General features: G+C 41.3%; 1 protein-coding gene across 2 annotated transcripts in view; it reads right to left on the bottom strand.

The window, feature by feature from the left end:
• PITPNB (phosphatidylinositol transfer protein beta) overlaps nucleotides 1–15,472 on the bottom strand; it is a 62,863-nt gene extending 47,391 nt beyond the window's left edge. For both annotated transcript variants that reach the window (XM_053206484.1, XM_053206483.1), the window contains exons 1-3: nucleotides 15,346–15,472; nucleotides 10,602–10,632; nucleotides 7,447–7,592 (exon numbers count right to left, since the gene is read on the bottom strand). In XM_053206484.1, the coding sequence (XP_053062459.1) occupies nucleotides 7,447–7,592; nucleotides 10,602–10,632; nucleotides 15,346–15,365 (197 nt within the window). In that variant the 5' untranslated portion in view covers nucleotides 15,366–15,472. The remainder of the gene's footprint in view (nucleotides 1–7,446; nucleotides 7,593–10,601; nucleotides 10,633–15,345) is intronic.
• Between the last annotated feature and the right edge of the window lie 1,709 nt (nucleotides 15,473–17,181).

Genomic DNA, 17,181 nt, shown 5'->3' with positions numbered 1-17,181 from the left:
ATTCTGTCATAGTGGTACGGGAAAACAAAGGGCTTATGTGGTTTAAAAGATATGTAATAAATGACCATAATGTATACTGAACTCCTGATCTAGGAGCATAGTTTTTTAAAAAATCTTGTTCCTGAGATATGTAATACCTTGGCAAATCATTTCAAACTGCACTTTTCCCATCAAAGTTTTATACCTACTTATAAACAAAATGAGCAAAACTGTTCATTTCTATTTTTCCATCCTACATCCTACTGTGGATAAACACCAAAATGTAGAAAAAACCTTATGAAAAAATCTGAAGACCAGATTAATCTGTCACAAATAAAATAATCTTTCATTTTATAATCAACTGAAACATACCTTAAATACATTGGGCACCTCACTCATTCATTCATTCACTCAAGTATTTACTGTCCATTGTATCAGGGGCTATGTAAATAACAGTACACAAACAATTCCTACCCTGAGCTCACCTTCCAGGGAAAGCAGCAGGAAACAGAGCAGTATATAACCAAAGGCAGTGAAATACCTCTCCCGAAGTGCAGTGAAGGAACAGAGAACTGGACAATTACGTACTGGGGTAAGGGTGCTCAAGGCCTCCCCGAGGAAGTGACACTACAACAGTGATCTGAGGGTGAGGAGGGCCAGCACATGAAGAGACAAGCCCCAGAATCCCGTCAAATAGCAAAAGCCGTGGCCTACTTGGGTCCCTCTGAGGCCTCTGGCATGGCTAGCCTGTAGTATAGGAGGAGAGGGACGGACACAAAATGATGATGGTGAGGTGAGCAGAGGGTAGACAGATCACACTGAGGCCCATTTTATAGACTAAAAGCATTGGGTTTTATTCCTTGTATGATGAGAAGCTACTGAAGGCTTAAAGAAGGAGAATGACAAAACCAGATTTAAATTTTCAGAACTTAAAACTTTGTCACTTTAGTAGAGTCACGTTAGTAAATGAAAATTAACTGGAGTGCGCAAGAGTGGCAAAAATTAACTCAAAACGGATTAAAGATGTACACATAAGAGCTAAAGCTATAAAATTCTTATTAGAAAACGTAGATGGGAAATCTTTGGGACCTTGGGTTGGACGATGGTTTCTTAAGTATGGCACCAAATAACAACAAAAGAAAAAATAAGTAAACTGGGCTTTTTCAAAATTATCAACTTTTTATGCTTCAAAGGATACTATCAAGAAAGTGGGAAGAAAACTCACAGAATGGGGGAGAAAAAACTGCACATCATATATCTGATGGAGCTAGTTTCTATAATATATAAAGAAACTTACAACAAAACAGGCAATTAGAAAACAGGTAAAATATTTTAACAGATATTTCTCCAAAGAAAATCTACAAATTACTAGTAAGCACAGAAAAGATGCTCAACATCATTAATCAGCAGAGACATGCAAATCAAGACCTTGAAACACCATCTCACACCCATGAAGATGGCTATTACCAAAACAAAACCTGAAAATAACAAATATCATCAAAGATACGGAGACAAGGGAACCTTCACTCACTGTTGGTGGGAATGTAAAATGGTGCAGTGGCTTTGGAAACAGTCCGATAGTTTTTCAAAAAGTGAGGAGTGAACATATGACCCAACAATTTCAACTGTAGGAGAGTGCACGCATGCATGTATATACACACCCTAAAAACATATGGCTACACAGAAACTTGTACCCAAGTGTTCACAACAGCATTATTTATAAGAGCCAAAAAAAATGGGTAGCAAGAGATCAGTCTGGAAGCAACTGGAAAAGTTCAAGAGAAAACAGACAATGATAACTTGCATTAACGTGGTGGGGATGGAGATGGAAAAAATGGGTGGATTTAACGGGGAAAATTTACAAAATGAGTTAAAATCCTGATTTGTGGGAAGGAGTAAAATCACCAGACACAAATTGGCTAACTTTCAGGAGGTAGAACAAGCCTTTAAAGTTTTGAAGAAATATAGGGGCACCTGGGTGGCTCAGTCGGTTGAGCGACTGACTTTGGTTCAGGTCATGATCTCACAGTTTCTGAGTTCGAGCCCCGCGTGTTGGGCTCTGTGCTGACAGCTCAGAGTCTGGAGCCTGCTTTGGATTCTGTGTCTCCCTCTCTCTGCCCTTCCCCCACTCATGCTCTGTCTCTGTCTCAGAAATAAACAAACATTAAAAAAATTTTTTTTTAAATAATAAATAAAGTTTTGAAGAAATATCAAAAAGAGAGAGGGAAGGAAGTGTTTTTCACATAACAAAAGACAACAGCCATAAGAAACGTTAACATACAATGAGGAAACAATACACAACAGAAGTTATTTCTGATAATCTTCTGGAACAGGATCATTCTTGATTTAGAAGTGTGAAAACTGTGCAGGGGCGCCTGGGTGGCTCAGTCAGTTAAGCGTCCAATTTTAGCTCAAGTCATGATCTCACAGTTAGTTCACTGGTTCAAGCCCCGCACTGGCCTCTGTGCTGACAACTCAGAGCCTGGAGCATGCTTCAGAGCCTGTCTCCCTCTCTCTCTACACCTCCCCCAATCACGCGTGCACTCTCTCTCTCTCTCTCATTCTCAAAAGTAAACATTAAAAAAAAAAATTTTTTTAAGTGCAAGCTGTGCAAAATTTAAGACTTAGAACTATATACAAAGAAAAAATTTTGTGTTGATGTCTAATTCTGGACTCAAGAATGAATTACTATATTTGCCTGATATTTATCAATCTCATACTTCTTCAAAGATGCTCTCTGATGTGAATCATCTCATATAATCGATCTTTGTATTCGCAGGGGACTTTAAACTTCTCATTTTTAAACATGAACATAACTTTAGTTCCTGGCAAATGACTCTTTTGCCTACAAAAATGAGGTCTTTACTGGAACCACATGAAATTTTAAAATGATGTTCACTTAAACCTCTGCTGTTCCAATCTTTGGGGAATAAGATCATTCAGGAGTTGGCACAACTTTAAGAATTCTGCATCATCCAGGACTGACTGGAGATGGTGAAGACATAATGCTTACTATGAAGAATAAAAGAGTAAAGCTGATCTTCCCCAAGAAGGGAGAGAAAACAAAAAACAAAAGGACTGGTCAGTGTGTTCCTTCCTACAAAGTCTCAGGAGAGCTGCAAGTTTTTCTCTGAAATAACCATCTCAAAAGTTGCAACACACTTCCTTGCCTTGCTTCAAAATTCTTTGCCCAATAAAGTCTTTTCTCCCTCCCCACCGTCCACTGTTAAGTGTATATTAAACATCATAAGGAAACATACTCAAAACTTTTATGGTAAATGGGGTACAAGACAAATACGTACACATGAAACACATGGTCGGGTGTCAAAATGAGTAGATGTGACAAAAAGTAATGGGAAGAATAAAAGTAGTCAAGGGATGTCTCTGCAAAGGACAGCGCTGACTATGTGTGGGAAACTGAGGTTATGGGCAAGCCCGTATCACAAGAAAAGAACCTAACCAGCTGAACATGGCACTTCTGAAGGACAATGAAGAGACGGGCTTACTTAGATCCAATAGTCTGCACTCTGGACAGTTGTAACGGTTGAGAGGCATGGAGAAGTACACCTTGTTAAGCATAACTTTATTCTGAAAGAAGGCTTGAGACTTTAAAGAGTTACAAGAACACGGGATATGGTGAAACCCATCGTCTTGGAAGAATTTCTCAGTCAACTCCTTTGGTGTTCACTTCAGAAAATGGAAAATATTCTAACCCTCCCACAGAACTCAGCAGTAGAGCAAAGTGGTTAAAAGGGTAAGTTCTGGAATCACAATGCCTGCCTGGGTTCATGGCCTGTCTCTGCTACCAACAGTAGTGACGCAGGGGCCAGTTACTTACACTTTTCTGGACTTTCGTTTCCTCACTAGAAAAGGCTGCTACGGGGAATCAATGAAGTCCCACCTACAATACTTACAGTGACCAGCACACAGTAAGAATACAGTAAGGAAGAAGATCTAGTAAGAATACTAGATCTTCTGCTTACAATTACCATGGGCAACTATTTACTGTAAGTTTTCAAAGGACATGGAAAGAATCTCATTATCCTGTAAAAAGATTACTATTTGAGATTCAAGGAAAGAAAAGTCCCCTGCAATGGTCACTAAATTATGGGTTTTTTAATACCTTGCCAAGACTGTTTCTCAATCTTCTGGTTAAGATGAAGTGTACATATCTTACCAAGAAGTGTCTTGCTGAAATGGGAAAGCATACTGGCCAGGGAATCCAGAGACGTTGATTCCACTGGGTAAAGCAAACCTCAAATTTCAAGTATCTCAAACGTAAAATAAGGTGTTGGCGGCCCTGGGCAACAAATTTCGCCAGCCAGGTTTGCAATTCTAGTGATGCTATAAAGTGAGAGTGCACATAGCACTAGAGATTACCCAATGGAGCAAATGCCAAAAAGGGGAACAGGGATTACTGGACACAACTTCCTCAGGGAAGGAACCCTAAAACTCTCTAGGAACTGTGGGTAGGTCTTCAGCATGTTAAACCTGCAGGATGCCCGCACAGGATACACAAGTCTGACAGGCTATGCCGCCAGCCCTGTGTCGTGACTGCCTTCTTTCCTATGGCCCAGCGAAGGCCCGGGCACTTACTGCTAAATGATTCTTTGCCCTTCCATAAAATAATTATCCTGTGGCTACTGTGCCATCGGCATGACACTGCTGACTCTGAGTGTGGACATCTGACTGCCTTGCCCTGGACCATTCTCTCCCCTGGACTACAGCAAAATCGGTTCTGGTTTTGTCTTTATTCCCAGACAGGTTTTCAGTGGTTCTTCACCACTGCCAGAGAGGCTATTACCTGCCACACTGACTGAGACCCATTAGTGCCACCCTCTTTCCTTTTCCTTTCCTGTTTCAGGCCTCTCCATGCTGCTGTCCACAGCTGCTATGTTTGTGCGACAAAATCAGCCTTCTATGGGCATCAGATAGCCCTTACCATCCAATCAGACCCCCTTCCTCCCTTCTCACAGGACACCTGTGCTCTTGAGGTCCTGAGCGCTTGTTGTCCAGGACTTGGGACTGCCTACTTGTGACCAAAAGACCATGGGATCAGAATCCAGAAAATCCAGGTCTCAGTCACCATTCTGCCATCTACTAGCTGTGTGAGTTTGGGTAAACACGCACTTCAGTGTCCTCTGATGTACAACACGTATATTGCTTATTTTTCAGGACTGCCGTGAGAAGTAAATGAATACGTGACAGGGTAAAACCAAAGGGCACTGTGGAATGATTTTAGCTCTTTCTAGGAATGAAGAAGCCATAAGTTCACTGGGAGGCTGGCCTCCGGAGAGCCGGTTTTCCTTTATTTAATCTATTAAAAGCCTGAGAGAAGTTCTGAAAGTCACCCCCAAACAAGCTCTTCAGAATATTAACAACTCTTGCACTACCCGTATTTATATGGCCCTCTTCAACTCAAAAGATTTCCTATTTATGGCTGGAATGTCATCTGAATCAGATGTTTCAAAACAGTTATCATTTTTTCCCTAATTAAACAATATAGAAGAGCAAAACAAATTTTTTTAAATCACCCATAATCCCACCACCAAGAGAAAAACATTCTTAACATTTTAATGAATCTCTTTATAGACTGTTTTCTGATTAGTTTTTTAAAAATATATGCACTGCATATTCATATTTACATACATATCTAGCAACTAATCTTTTCCATGTAATGATATATCAAACATTTCCCCAATTGCCCACTCTCAGTTTTCAAATGAAGGGTATTTTGAATCTGTTTCAAGACTATTCACATATAGATATCATACAGCAACAGAAAGTTTTATGTATCAAACATTCTGGTTAATTTTAGAATCCCCAGAGAGTTAAATGTTTACAATAAAAAAAAGTTTTACATGTTGGTAAAATTCAATTAATGAGGAAGTGTACAATACTCTAAAAATAAGACTATTCAATATTACAAATGTTATGTAGATCATAACATCTAGAATGCCACATTTTTCTCTCAACTGACACATTTTTTTAGGTATACTTAGGGCACTAATAAATTAACAGGAACCATGAATAAGGCAGTCTCTATGGACAACTGATTGATCAGAATTATTGCCATTGTTCAAACCTGCATCAGAAACAAAGAAATGTTGTGTTCTAGGAGAAAATAAATAAATAAATAAAATTTAAGATTCGATAAAGTCATAACCTTCTTTATATTCACGTGTCAGTATAAATCAAGCAGCTGTCTTAAACTGAAACAACAGGAAAAATACTGATCATCATAGCTCATCTACAACTTTGAGGAGCTCTACAAAAAACATGGGTGTTATTCATTCCAGTATGAAAAGAATGAAGGCAAGAAAAGATCAAAGATCTCTCCTACCTTTAATAAATTAGGGGGGAACTACTGAAAAAACGGACTCTTAAAAACCATTGATGATCTTTTGCCTTCCTTGGACAAACACTGGTATGCTTTTTCGGTTTTAAAATATTTATGCCAAAGATAGAGATCAGATGGCCAAACTTAGAATGCAGAAAACAACTTCTATCAACCAAACAGATAAAAACAATGAACAAAAAAGATTTGAACAGTCAAGTCACATAAGAAATTCAAATGGTCCACTGATATAAACATTCAACTTCGCTAATAAAGAAATGCAAATTGAAACAAGAAACTATTTTTGTATATCTAACTGGCAAAAAACTAAACAGAGAAAATTATGGAAAATGAACACTATCAAATTCTTTGGGGGCAATCTGGCAGTAATATCAAAATTTTAAATGAACACGTCCTTGCAGCAATCCCACTTTTATACATTTCTCCTAGAGAAACAGTTACCGAAGGCATGAAGGCATGTACAACCACGTTCCCAGAAATCTTGTATGTAACACACAGAAAGGAAAATACCTAAAGCACCTATATTGACTCATCATTTACAGAATGGGTAAGTCAACTATGCTTTGTTCACCCTAGGAAATCTCCCTCCGCCTTAAAAAAAAAATGCCACAGACATTAAGGACGTTCACGATGTGTCACTGCACAAAAGATAAAGGCAACTGCAGAAGTGTACGTATAGTATGATCCCATTTGTCGTAGAAAACAAAAAAATAACACAAGTAACAGAGCTCTCAGTATATTTGTTTTTAAAGGCTTCTTTGCATATGTATAGAAAATGATTCGGAAGGAGAAACTGCTTCTGGTGTTTCTCCCTGGGGTTACGGATATGTGATGGCAAGAGGTGGGGACTAAGTTTTTATTTTATAACCTTCTGTGTTGTCTGAATTTTTTAATAAGCAGTCATTACTTTTATAATTTAAAAATAACCAATAAATGGGGAGGTTCTCTCAAAAAATTAAAGTGCAACGCATTGTCGGAGTGAAATTTTAAGAAATACCTCAGCACACCTGCCAGGAAGTCAAGGGGTTACATGATCAACAATAAACTGGATAGTTAAGGCATCATTTTCAACAGAATGACTAAGCATCAAATGTGAACAATCAGCTTACCTTTTTAGGTGATAGATTTTGTGTGTATACTGTCCCTTTTCTCCATCTTTCTCGTAAGGTTCATTTTTTAAGACTTCGATTCCTTCTCCACCGCCAGTTTCATTCTTACTAGCTTCGGCAACAGAGTAAAGCTGTCCAACCTGATACTGGAATTTCAGAGCACAGAATTTCAGTGAGCTAGTAGTAACTGTGGAAACTTCCTATGCTAAAATAGTACCATATATGATACTGAAAAGCATATCCAAAGCACTCAGCGCATTTGTTCCATGTGACAACAGGACTCAAATTAGAAATCAGTGTGTTTAGGAAGACAAACACTAGATGATCATACAGCTTTAAGAAACTCTGTAATATTTTACAGGATTTCCATTATTTGAGAAAACTGCTAGTTACAAACACTCTGGGGCGCTTTAACATGTACCATTCACTTATCAAAAAAACACCTTGATGCTTGGCCCAACTTTTTGTATAATATACATTTGTGTTTTCCAAAGCACTTTCACATCCATTTTATCTCATTTAATTTCACAAAATTCTGAAAATGACAGGAATATAATTGTTACTCTGCCAATTAAGAAAGCTGAGCAACCAAAATACTATTCTTAACGATAAAGAGGAGACACATGAAGTATAATAATAAACCCTGAAAACGCAGAGAACCATTACAGCCCAAATTCTGGTGGACCTCTGGGGTCTTTTTTTCCCGTAACTTCTGCCTGACATGCCCAATTTGGCCCTTGTCCACCAAAACAGAAGCGATGGTGGGTACTCAGGATCAAAACTGTTTATTGTAAAGTTCTCCAGTAAACAGAAATACTTTTTAAGGATTACACATATACAAGAATTACTATAAAAGGCAAGGAACTGCTGACAGTAGTTTCTATTTCATTAAAAAAATTTTTAATGTTTATTTATTTTTGAGAGAAAGAGAAACAGAGTGAGGGCAGGGGAAGAACAGAGAGAGAGAGGGAGACACAGAATCCGAAGCAGCTCCAGGCTCTGAGCTATTAGCACAGAGCCCAACGCAGGTCTCAACCTCATGAGCTGTGAGATCATGGCCTGAGCCGAAGTCAGACCCTTAACCAACTGAGCCACCCAGGCGCCCCTACTGCATTTTAAAGTGAACCAGAATTCTCAATGGCCTGAACCAATACCTGTGAGTGGGGAGTATTGTTCTGTGTCAATTTGGAGCTGCTAACAGTTCCAACAAATAATAAAAAACAAAGTTCTCATGTTCTAATTTGTTCTAGTGACTAGACCATGGCGCTATCTCCAATCTCTTCAAATTTGGCTAAATTTCTTCCTCCTGGTGAGGAAGGCCTAAAGAAGCGTTTTTTTCTTTTTAAGCATGTTTTCAAAGCAAAGCTATCTCTAAAAATGAAATCATTCAAAATGAACATTTTATTTGAGACAAAAATAGGGGTAGTGGTAAGCTCAGTAAACACTCATTATCTAAAAAGCCCATGGGAGTTATGACACTGTCTTAAGGGTTAATTTAAATATACACTAACTCAATCACTCAATTTGGGTTTAGGAAGCTAGAACCAAACACGTTTCTTAAGAGCAACAAAAATAATTTCTGTAGGGGTTTTAGACTGCAGGAGGAGATGTTTCTTCTCTGGTTTTTGTAATAACACCACCAGGGTTGGTCCAGTAAGTTACAATCCTTAATTAAGTCCTTCAAAACGTACTTCTCAACACTGTCATATTTTTAAAAGAGGATTAAAATGTCTCTAAATCAGAAGATAAATTTAATCTCAGGCAGGAACAGAGTAACAAACTTCACACAGAAACAACTAAACAGTATCCAAAAAAAATACATTAATGAACTGATATTCTATGGCATGCTACTAGGCTTTCATTCTCATTTTTAAGAGTAATTTAAAGACAGACAAGAGAGGTGTTTAGTAAATCTGAATAGAGGAAAAAGCCGAGATTATTTTGGATGACAACATCAAGACTCAAAAAGATTTCAACAAATTGATCTGACCAACTGAAACCAAAAGAAAAAATTTAACCAAAACAAACGTCAATTTCCACATTCAAGTTCAAACAATCAATAGCACAAGTAAAGCACAGGGGTGTTTGGCTTGAGTATTTTTATACAGGGAAACCTGAGGCACTACTGAGATGTATACAGCTGTGTTCAAGACTGCTTTGAACTATGCCAGCAGCTACTCATTTTTTGTTTCTGCATTTTTTTTTTCCTTTCTGTCTTCTGTCAGCTGTCACTTCTTAGGTTATCAGTTTGTTTTGTCCCATTTCCAATTCACTGCTTCTAATCTACTGTCAGCTCTAGGAAAACAAGAAGACTGAGCCAGTGCAAACTGTATGCAAGTTCTAGAAGGACCCAGCGGGCTTTGTGGGGTTTGCTACACAGATGTTTCTCCGTTTTTAGCCTCATTCCCGGCTATGCCACAGACAGCTACCACCGAAGGATGTACGAGTTCTGGACTGGATGTGTACTTCTGTACCATGTGCAGATCAAGGGAGACGATAAGCTCTCACAGTTACGTGCCGGTCAGGCTGTGTTTGGAATAGTGGTTTCAGCAGAGCAACAACTACGACGCATGTAGTGAGAGCAGCTGGTGAGGAAGTCTAGAGGTCATGTTAGACCAGGCCAAATGAACGCACTGGGAATGGTTAACCCTGTGACCTCATGTGGAGGAGAAGGAACAAAAGAACTCAAGGGGAGGAGCCAGAATGGCCCAAAGAAAACCTAAAGGGCTACCATATGCCAGTCAGAATAGGCTTATTTCCCCTGCACGAGTGGAAGGGACTGTAGACAACAAGCCTTACAGGAAAGCAGATTTGGGCATAAAGTCAAAGGTTTGAAATTTCCAACAGTAAAACAGACTGTTTCTCTAAGCAGCAAGTTTCTTAGCCTTACAGTGCTCACACTGAGGTCGGAACCTCCTTTCTCTGGGATATTGTAGCCAGAATTCCTGAACTGGGCAGGAGATTAAACCACATTGTTTAGAGCCTTCTGAAACAAGGCAGTGTAACAGAATTCATTTATAATTAAGCATCTGTGATACACCATAATTCACTTGTACGAATGTAAAGGTAAGCGAACACAACAAGAATATGATTTGAGATTAATGTACCAAAACACAATGTATCAACAAGACAAACAGAAAACAAGCGAGACTTACCTCCTGAACAGAACATGGCAAAACCACACGGCTAAAACGACAAAAGAAAAAAAAAATATTTATCATGTATGAGAACACAGGTCTCTAGGTTTACAATAACTTTTACTTGAATTCAATGACAGCAGATCATCCAATACAAGAACGTCATGTAGAGAAGAGGGTCTTCATGATGTTTACAGCTCTAAATAAGAATTTTTAAACTGGTGGGGCGCCTGGGTGGCTCAGTTGGTTGAGCGCCCAACTTCAGCTCAGGTCATGATCTCACAGTTCGTGGTTCGAGCCCCAAGTCAGGCTCTGTGCTGACAGCTCGGAACCTGGAGCCTGCTTCCGATTCTGTCTCCCTCTCTGGTCCTCCCCAGCTTGTTCTCTGTCTCACTGTCTCTCTCAAAAATAAATAAACATTAAAAAAAAAATTTTTTTAAATAAGAATTTTTAAACTGGGGAAGTAAGATTACTGTTTCTGGGTCTCAATGATGATTCCCATTTAGTGTCCTCATTGTACCAGGACCCCAAATGCAGTTGCAGAGATTCTGGTGAGGAGAAAAGGAACAAGTGAAAACTCATCACTGAAAGTTGCAGGGTGCCAAATATATTATCTTTGGACTGTGTGGTCAGGTTGCCCCCAGGCAATTTTTGGTATGGTTTCATTCTCCATCTCTACACTATGAATTTTGTTTTCATGATATCTCTCATTGGACATAGGTCTTGAACCACTTGAACGAACACTTCCAAAAATCGTTCCCCACTACCCAACTATTCCTCAGTTTTACTAAGAGAAAAACAAGTAAAAAGGTCCTTTAGACTTAAGAAGAATAAACTTTACCAAGGTAAACACTTTAAACTTTATAAATATAACCTTTCCAGGGTAGATTCAGTTTAAGGTTGACAGATGTTTGATCCTGTCCAAGAGTTTGTTACTGGACATACAAAAGGACCTAAAAGGAGGCTAATGCTCCTGAAAATATATTCCAAAAAAGAATACTGGGGTGAATTATTTTATGTCAGAATATTGCATTTTATCACCAGATTTTTATATGGAAGTATCTTCACTTATTTCCAGCATAAACTCTGAAAATCCCTGAGTATCAACTGTCTCGTGATAATAGCTGGTGTCCAAGATAGCAACTTTTTTTTTTTTGGCCTGATCCTTTTCAGACTTTTCCCTACTAATCGTTAAATGACACAGCAACGTCATTTAAAATTTTGTTTTAACTCTATTAAAAGGAGAGAAAAATCTCACAGCGGTCACCTCGATTTTCATTTTATAGAAAATTCACAACTTCTTCCTCATTCCAACTTCTCTTTGGCTGCACTGCTCACCCACCCCTCTTCCTATCCTCCTCAAACAGCTATGCTGGAGTGCTCAAATCACCTTGATTTCCAATAGCATAAAACATGCCTCCTGTTATTCTCCCCTCCTTCACTAGGGGATCACTCAGCATTCTTTGTCTTTCTGATAATGGTCACCTAAAGACAAGTCACCAAGACTACTAATTCCTATTCTCATCAAGGATAAACTTGTTATACAAAAACTCCTTCCATACCTAATCCTTTTAACTGTCTCTTCAGAGTACACACTAACTTGCTATCTCAGTCACGCAAAATAAACTAGGGCCAAGCGGGTGCAGTGGTCAGAAGGGAAATAAGATACAGATGGAGAGTATATTTCGAAAGATAGAGAAAAATACAAAGATACAGGTTGGGAGCATATTTTCAGGACCTGGAATACGATGGTAAGAAATCTATTACATTTATTAGGCAACAAGGAATCCAGGAAGGTTGCTCCAAAAGAGAAGTGACATGACTACAGTTAATCTGAAGAAGCCATCTGTAGGTAATTAAAAACCATTAAGAAGCAGGATGTGGGGGAAAAGCCATCTTTGGGAAAGCTGGGCAAGGGTGTACAAAGGCCTGAACCAAGAAGATGGGCTGCAGAGGAAATGAAAGGAATAGAGAGGAAAGAGTTAAAGACTTCCCTGAACTTCCACAAAACCAAAGAATCACTGCTGAGTAATTTTAACAACTACTCACTGGTAGGAAGATCCCTATTTTTATACAACAGCACTTTCAGGGACTTATTTCACAAAATCTAAGTTGACTGATCGAGACATTCTGGATGAATGATGAGTCAAATAAATTCTTCAACATTTGCTTAATGAAAAGTGAAAGGAATAGATAGGCTCTGATTTTCTCTTCTTCTCAAAGTAGTATTCAAACTTAGAGTGATTTGGAAATTTCCAAATTCTCTGAAAATCATCAGGAAAATAATACTCCAAATAAAACTAACAACTAGTTCTTTAAAATCAGGCCTTTCCGCGAACGGCAACTTCATCCATTGCTCAAGTAACAACTTGAAGGGAACTCCCCACCCTGAGAAGTCATTTTTAAACTTTTAATCCATGTCAAAAATAGATGACTTTTTTTTTAAGAAAACAAACATTCGCCAAAGTATTTTACGGTTTACCAACATCTTCACATAGGAATGACCTATTCATTGCTCCTGACCAAAAACAATTTTAGAAAGTTGACTTGCAAGCAGGAAGAATCATTTTTTCTTCGTCTAACAGCACTGAGCACTTACAGTATGCTAGCCTAGATGCTATGCTGGATACCAGGAATACTTAGAACAGTCTCTGCTCTCAAAAAGTTTAAGAGGGAAAAAAAAAGTCTAGGGAGACACACATGAAGAGTGAACATCAAATGTAATTTATAACTCCGCAGGAAAAAAATTACACTTGGGCACATTACAGCATTCATTACCTCGGTGCATTTAAACTTTTATAATGGAAGTAATGGTTCACAAAAAGCGTATTGTGCAGATTCCCAGTGGGAACTGCTTTCCATGAGTTAGGTGGATACTCCTCACATAACTGTCAAAGGGATCTACTGAACACTTAATTCATATTTTAGGAAAGAGGAAATAACTCTAATAAAAATGACAAGATCGGTGATCTAAGATCAGTTCGGCAACCCACTTGCTATGTGACTTGGGCCAAGTCAATTTCCTTCTGTCTTGTTCCCTCCATTTGTCTAATGCCACCTACCTACATTACAAAGATGTCAGAGTAATAAATAAAACTTTCATGACACAGTGTATAAATGACTTGGAAGAAAAGGTTTATATAAATCCAAAATTCAATACTATAAACTTTAAGTGAAAATGTGTCTTTTCTCAGGACCCCGTCACTGATTAAAGTTGTGATTTTTCATTAATTTAACAAGTACTATTGAGCCCTTACTATGTTCCAAGGACTATTCTAAGAGATGGGGATGTGGAAGTGGGCAAAAAGGAAAAATTCATGGAGCTTACATATAGTAAAAGAACCCGTGTAGTAAAATAGATTTTAGAAAAGTATGTTGCACGTTAGACAGTGAGTATTGCTACTGACAACAATTACACAGGAAAGGCAAATACCAAATGGTGGGGATTGCAATTAGGTTTTCAGAGAGAGACTCCCTAAGAAGGTGATACTTAAGCAAAGACCTGAAGGAGGCAAGTTAGTTAATGAGATGAGGGAAGAGCACTTCAGGCAGAGAGAACAGCAAGCAGAAAGGCCCTGAACCAAGCGTTTTCCCTGAACTAATGAAAATGATAAGGACGCTTGCGAGCTTGGAATGGGCACGGGAAGGGTAGTAAATGTGATGAGAGCAGAAAATAGTGTAAGACTTCTGTGCGCTATTGTAAGGGCTTTGTTTTTTATACACAGTGAAATGGCGGGGGGGGGGGGTGGAAGGTAAGTAGAGAAATGACAGGAGTGACTTTTTAAAAGAAGTTTGAGAACATTAAAAATAAAGTGTCTGGAGATGGCTAAATTAAGCTGAAATTTGTTTAAGAATTCATAAAGAGAAGAGCAATTGAAAAGCCAAGGAACGGGCCACACTCGAAATCCCTAGTTGCCCACAGGATGCTGACCATAGGAACCAGCTGTGACAGCTCAACAATCATGCCTAACCAGATTTCCTGTGATAGTCACAGCCCTTGTCGGTGGGAAATGCCGTAACTTTTCAGCAAAATCACTTTGCCCGTCCTGATGCACCTGAAAATCATTCCATTTGACAGACCACGTGTTAACTCCTCGTCTAAACCCCGTGAAGTAGGTGGAACCCAGAGTATCACCCCATCTTAAAGATGTGAAAACTGAGACTCAGAGCAGAGAGATGGCTCTCCTGGTAAGTCAACACAGCTGCCCTGGGGAGCGCACTTTTGCCAACTCCCAGCTCCTGCTTGAACTTCAGGGTGCCTACGTCCCACCTCGAGTCGCGGCACCAGGGCTGTCTTCACCTGGCAGACCTGTCTCCCGCGGGTTACAGGTAGGCTCCACCCCAGACGACAAATCACTGTCAGACCCACCGCGCCTCCCCATCCTCGGGGTCCGGCTCGATCCCACTGGCGGGCCTGCGGGTGGGCCCAGACTGAGACTGGGGTGGAGGGGTGGGAAGAAGGCGGGTCCCAGCGGAAACTCCCGGCCTCGCCTTCCCGAGCCACGCGCTCCGGCCGGGAACCCAGACGCCTCCGCCCCAGGGGAGAAGGCGGCGGTGTTATCACGGCAACCTCAAGGGAGCGGGTCTGGGGGCGCGCAGTGGAAAGGCCTTCTGTGGGGCCGGGGGCGCGGGCCGGGGAGAGGGAGCGGCCACCTCGAGGTTCGTTCCTTTCTAGGAATATTCCGCTTCCGCCACTCCTCAGTCAATGAGTCTCCCACCACCGAGGTCCCGTAGCCCCGCACGCGCCCACCGACCCACTCACAATTCCTTGATCAGCACCATCTTCCCGGAACCCCCTCACAGCTGCCGCCTCTGCCGCCGCTACCGCCGCCGCCGCCGCTACCGCCCCTCACGGCGCCTGCGCGGCCCCGCCTCCTTGCCCCCACCCGAACCACTGCGGCGCCTGCGCGTCCACACCCTTCCGCCGCGACTCGTCGCGTCAGCGCGCGCGAGGGGCTAGCTCCGCCCCAGTCCCGCGCCCCACCCTAGGCTCACCGAGCCTCCACTGCGGCTGCGCGGCTAGTCGGAAAGCGTGCACCTTCTACTGCGGTTGCGCAAACTGGGCTCGCGCTCGCACGTCCCTTAGGTGCCACTCCTCCCTACAGTCTAGTTTCCTTGGGTCGTGTGTGCAGCCTACGGTTTCTGGTGAGTTTTCTAGTCAGTTCCCTGGAAGTCGTGTTCTGGTAACCAGCGCTAAGCTTTCTCTCGCTGCTTTTGAGAAGAGGCCCTGTCCTTGACTGGCATGTCGTTCCGACGTCTACAGGAAAGTCTTGCTGACGCGATGGGGAGGTCGACGCCACCGCGTTCTGTTCCCGTCGCGGGCCCCGTCGGATTGCGCGGGACACACAGAGGCTCACCTGGCTCACTGCTCACGTGCATGTACGAGCAGCTTCGTGAGTGCAGCCAGGGCCAGCAGGTGTGGCCACAGAGCTCCCCAACGCCCGAATCCACCCCAGAATCCAGTGACCCGATGGGAGGAGTGCCCACCACTCGCAGCGAGGGCCCCCGCGGGGAATAGGGGTGCTCGCCCTTAAGACCCAGGAAAGGGACTTGGGCTGGGAGGACAGTCGCGCGGCCATAGGGAACGCCCACGTGACCCCTTCCCCCCCTACCCCCCAGGAGCCCTTCTGCCCGAAAGCCTAGGAGGAGTGGTGGCCCCAGGAGTCATTCGCGCCAGGCACTGTTCTAGGCGCTGGGGATACACCTGGAAACAAAATCAGAGGACACGCCCCCTGACCTCCCTTGGAAACAAATGAGAGAATTTGGCTTCCTATAAATAAGCTAAAATAGGGTAATAGAGGAGGCAGACTCATCAAGGGAAGGACTCTGGGGAGGCTATGGCTGAGCCTAATGGTATAAATAGCCTAGCCTGTAAAGATAGTGGAGGAGACACTCCAGTTGGAGAAAGAAAGTCCCTGAGGCTGGAATAAGCTTGGAGTATTTCAGGGCTGGTGGAGGGTAGGTGTGGCTAGAACATCTTAAATGAGGGGGCAGAAATAAGCTGGGACTAAATAGGTCACTGGACCATAGTAAAGAATTTTAATTGTAAGAACCACGGGAAGCTGTTAAAAGGTTATCAAAAGAATTACATGAACGTTAAAACTGTTCTATTATCTATATGATAGATATCGGATGGTATAGTATCTGATACTGGAATACACTCAATGGAGTTAGGGCTGTCTTGAAAGTAATAGAAGTGAAATATTTACCAAAAAGCTAGAGATTTCCTCCTAAAGCAGTATCTGGGGATCATTTTCGTGATGTATGAAGCCCTTTGCTAGTTACTATGATTGCGAAGGTTCACGGAAACCTGCCCTTTTCAGGGAGTTTAGAAGTTGGGAATAGCTTCCATCGATTGCACACCTGTTATATGCTAAGTATTGTGCGAGATGATGGAGATGCTTTATCTCATTTCCTCCTTAGAGCAACGTTATAAGATAGGTATTTTAGCATGCTTAAGAAAGGAAAGAAAATGAGGTACAGAGCGCCAAATTAAGTGAACTGTGCAAAAATCACTCAGCCAGCTTGTTTACAGAACTAGTTTTCAAATCCAGGTGTTAAAACCTTCAAAGTCTGGTCTTTCCACTGCACTTTTTCT

This window comes from Acinonyx jubatus, chromosome D3 (genome assembly GCF_027475565.1).
Source record: "Acinonyx jubatus isolate Ajub_Pintada_27869175 chromosome D3, VMU_Ajub_asm_v1.0, whole genome shotgun sequence".
NCBI classification, from domain to species: domain Eukaryota; kingdom Metazoa; phylum Chordata; class Mammalia; order Carnivora; family Felidae; genus Acinonyx; species Acinonyx jubatus.
The sequence above is the reverse complement of the archived record's forward strand: the minus strand, read 5'-3'. Positions and strand labels throughout refer to the sequence as shown.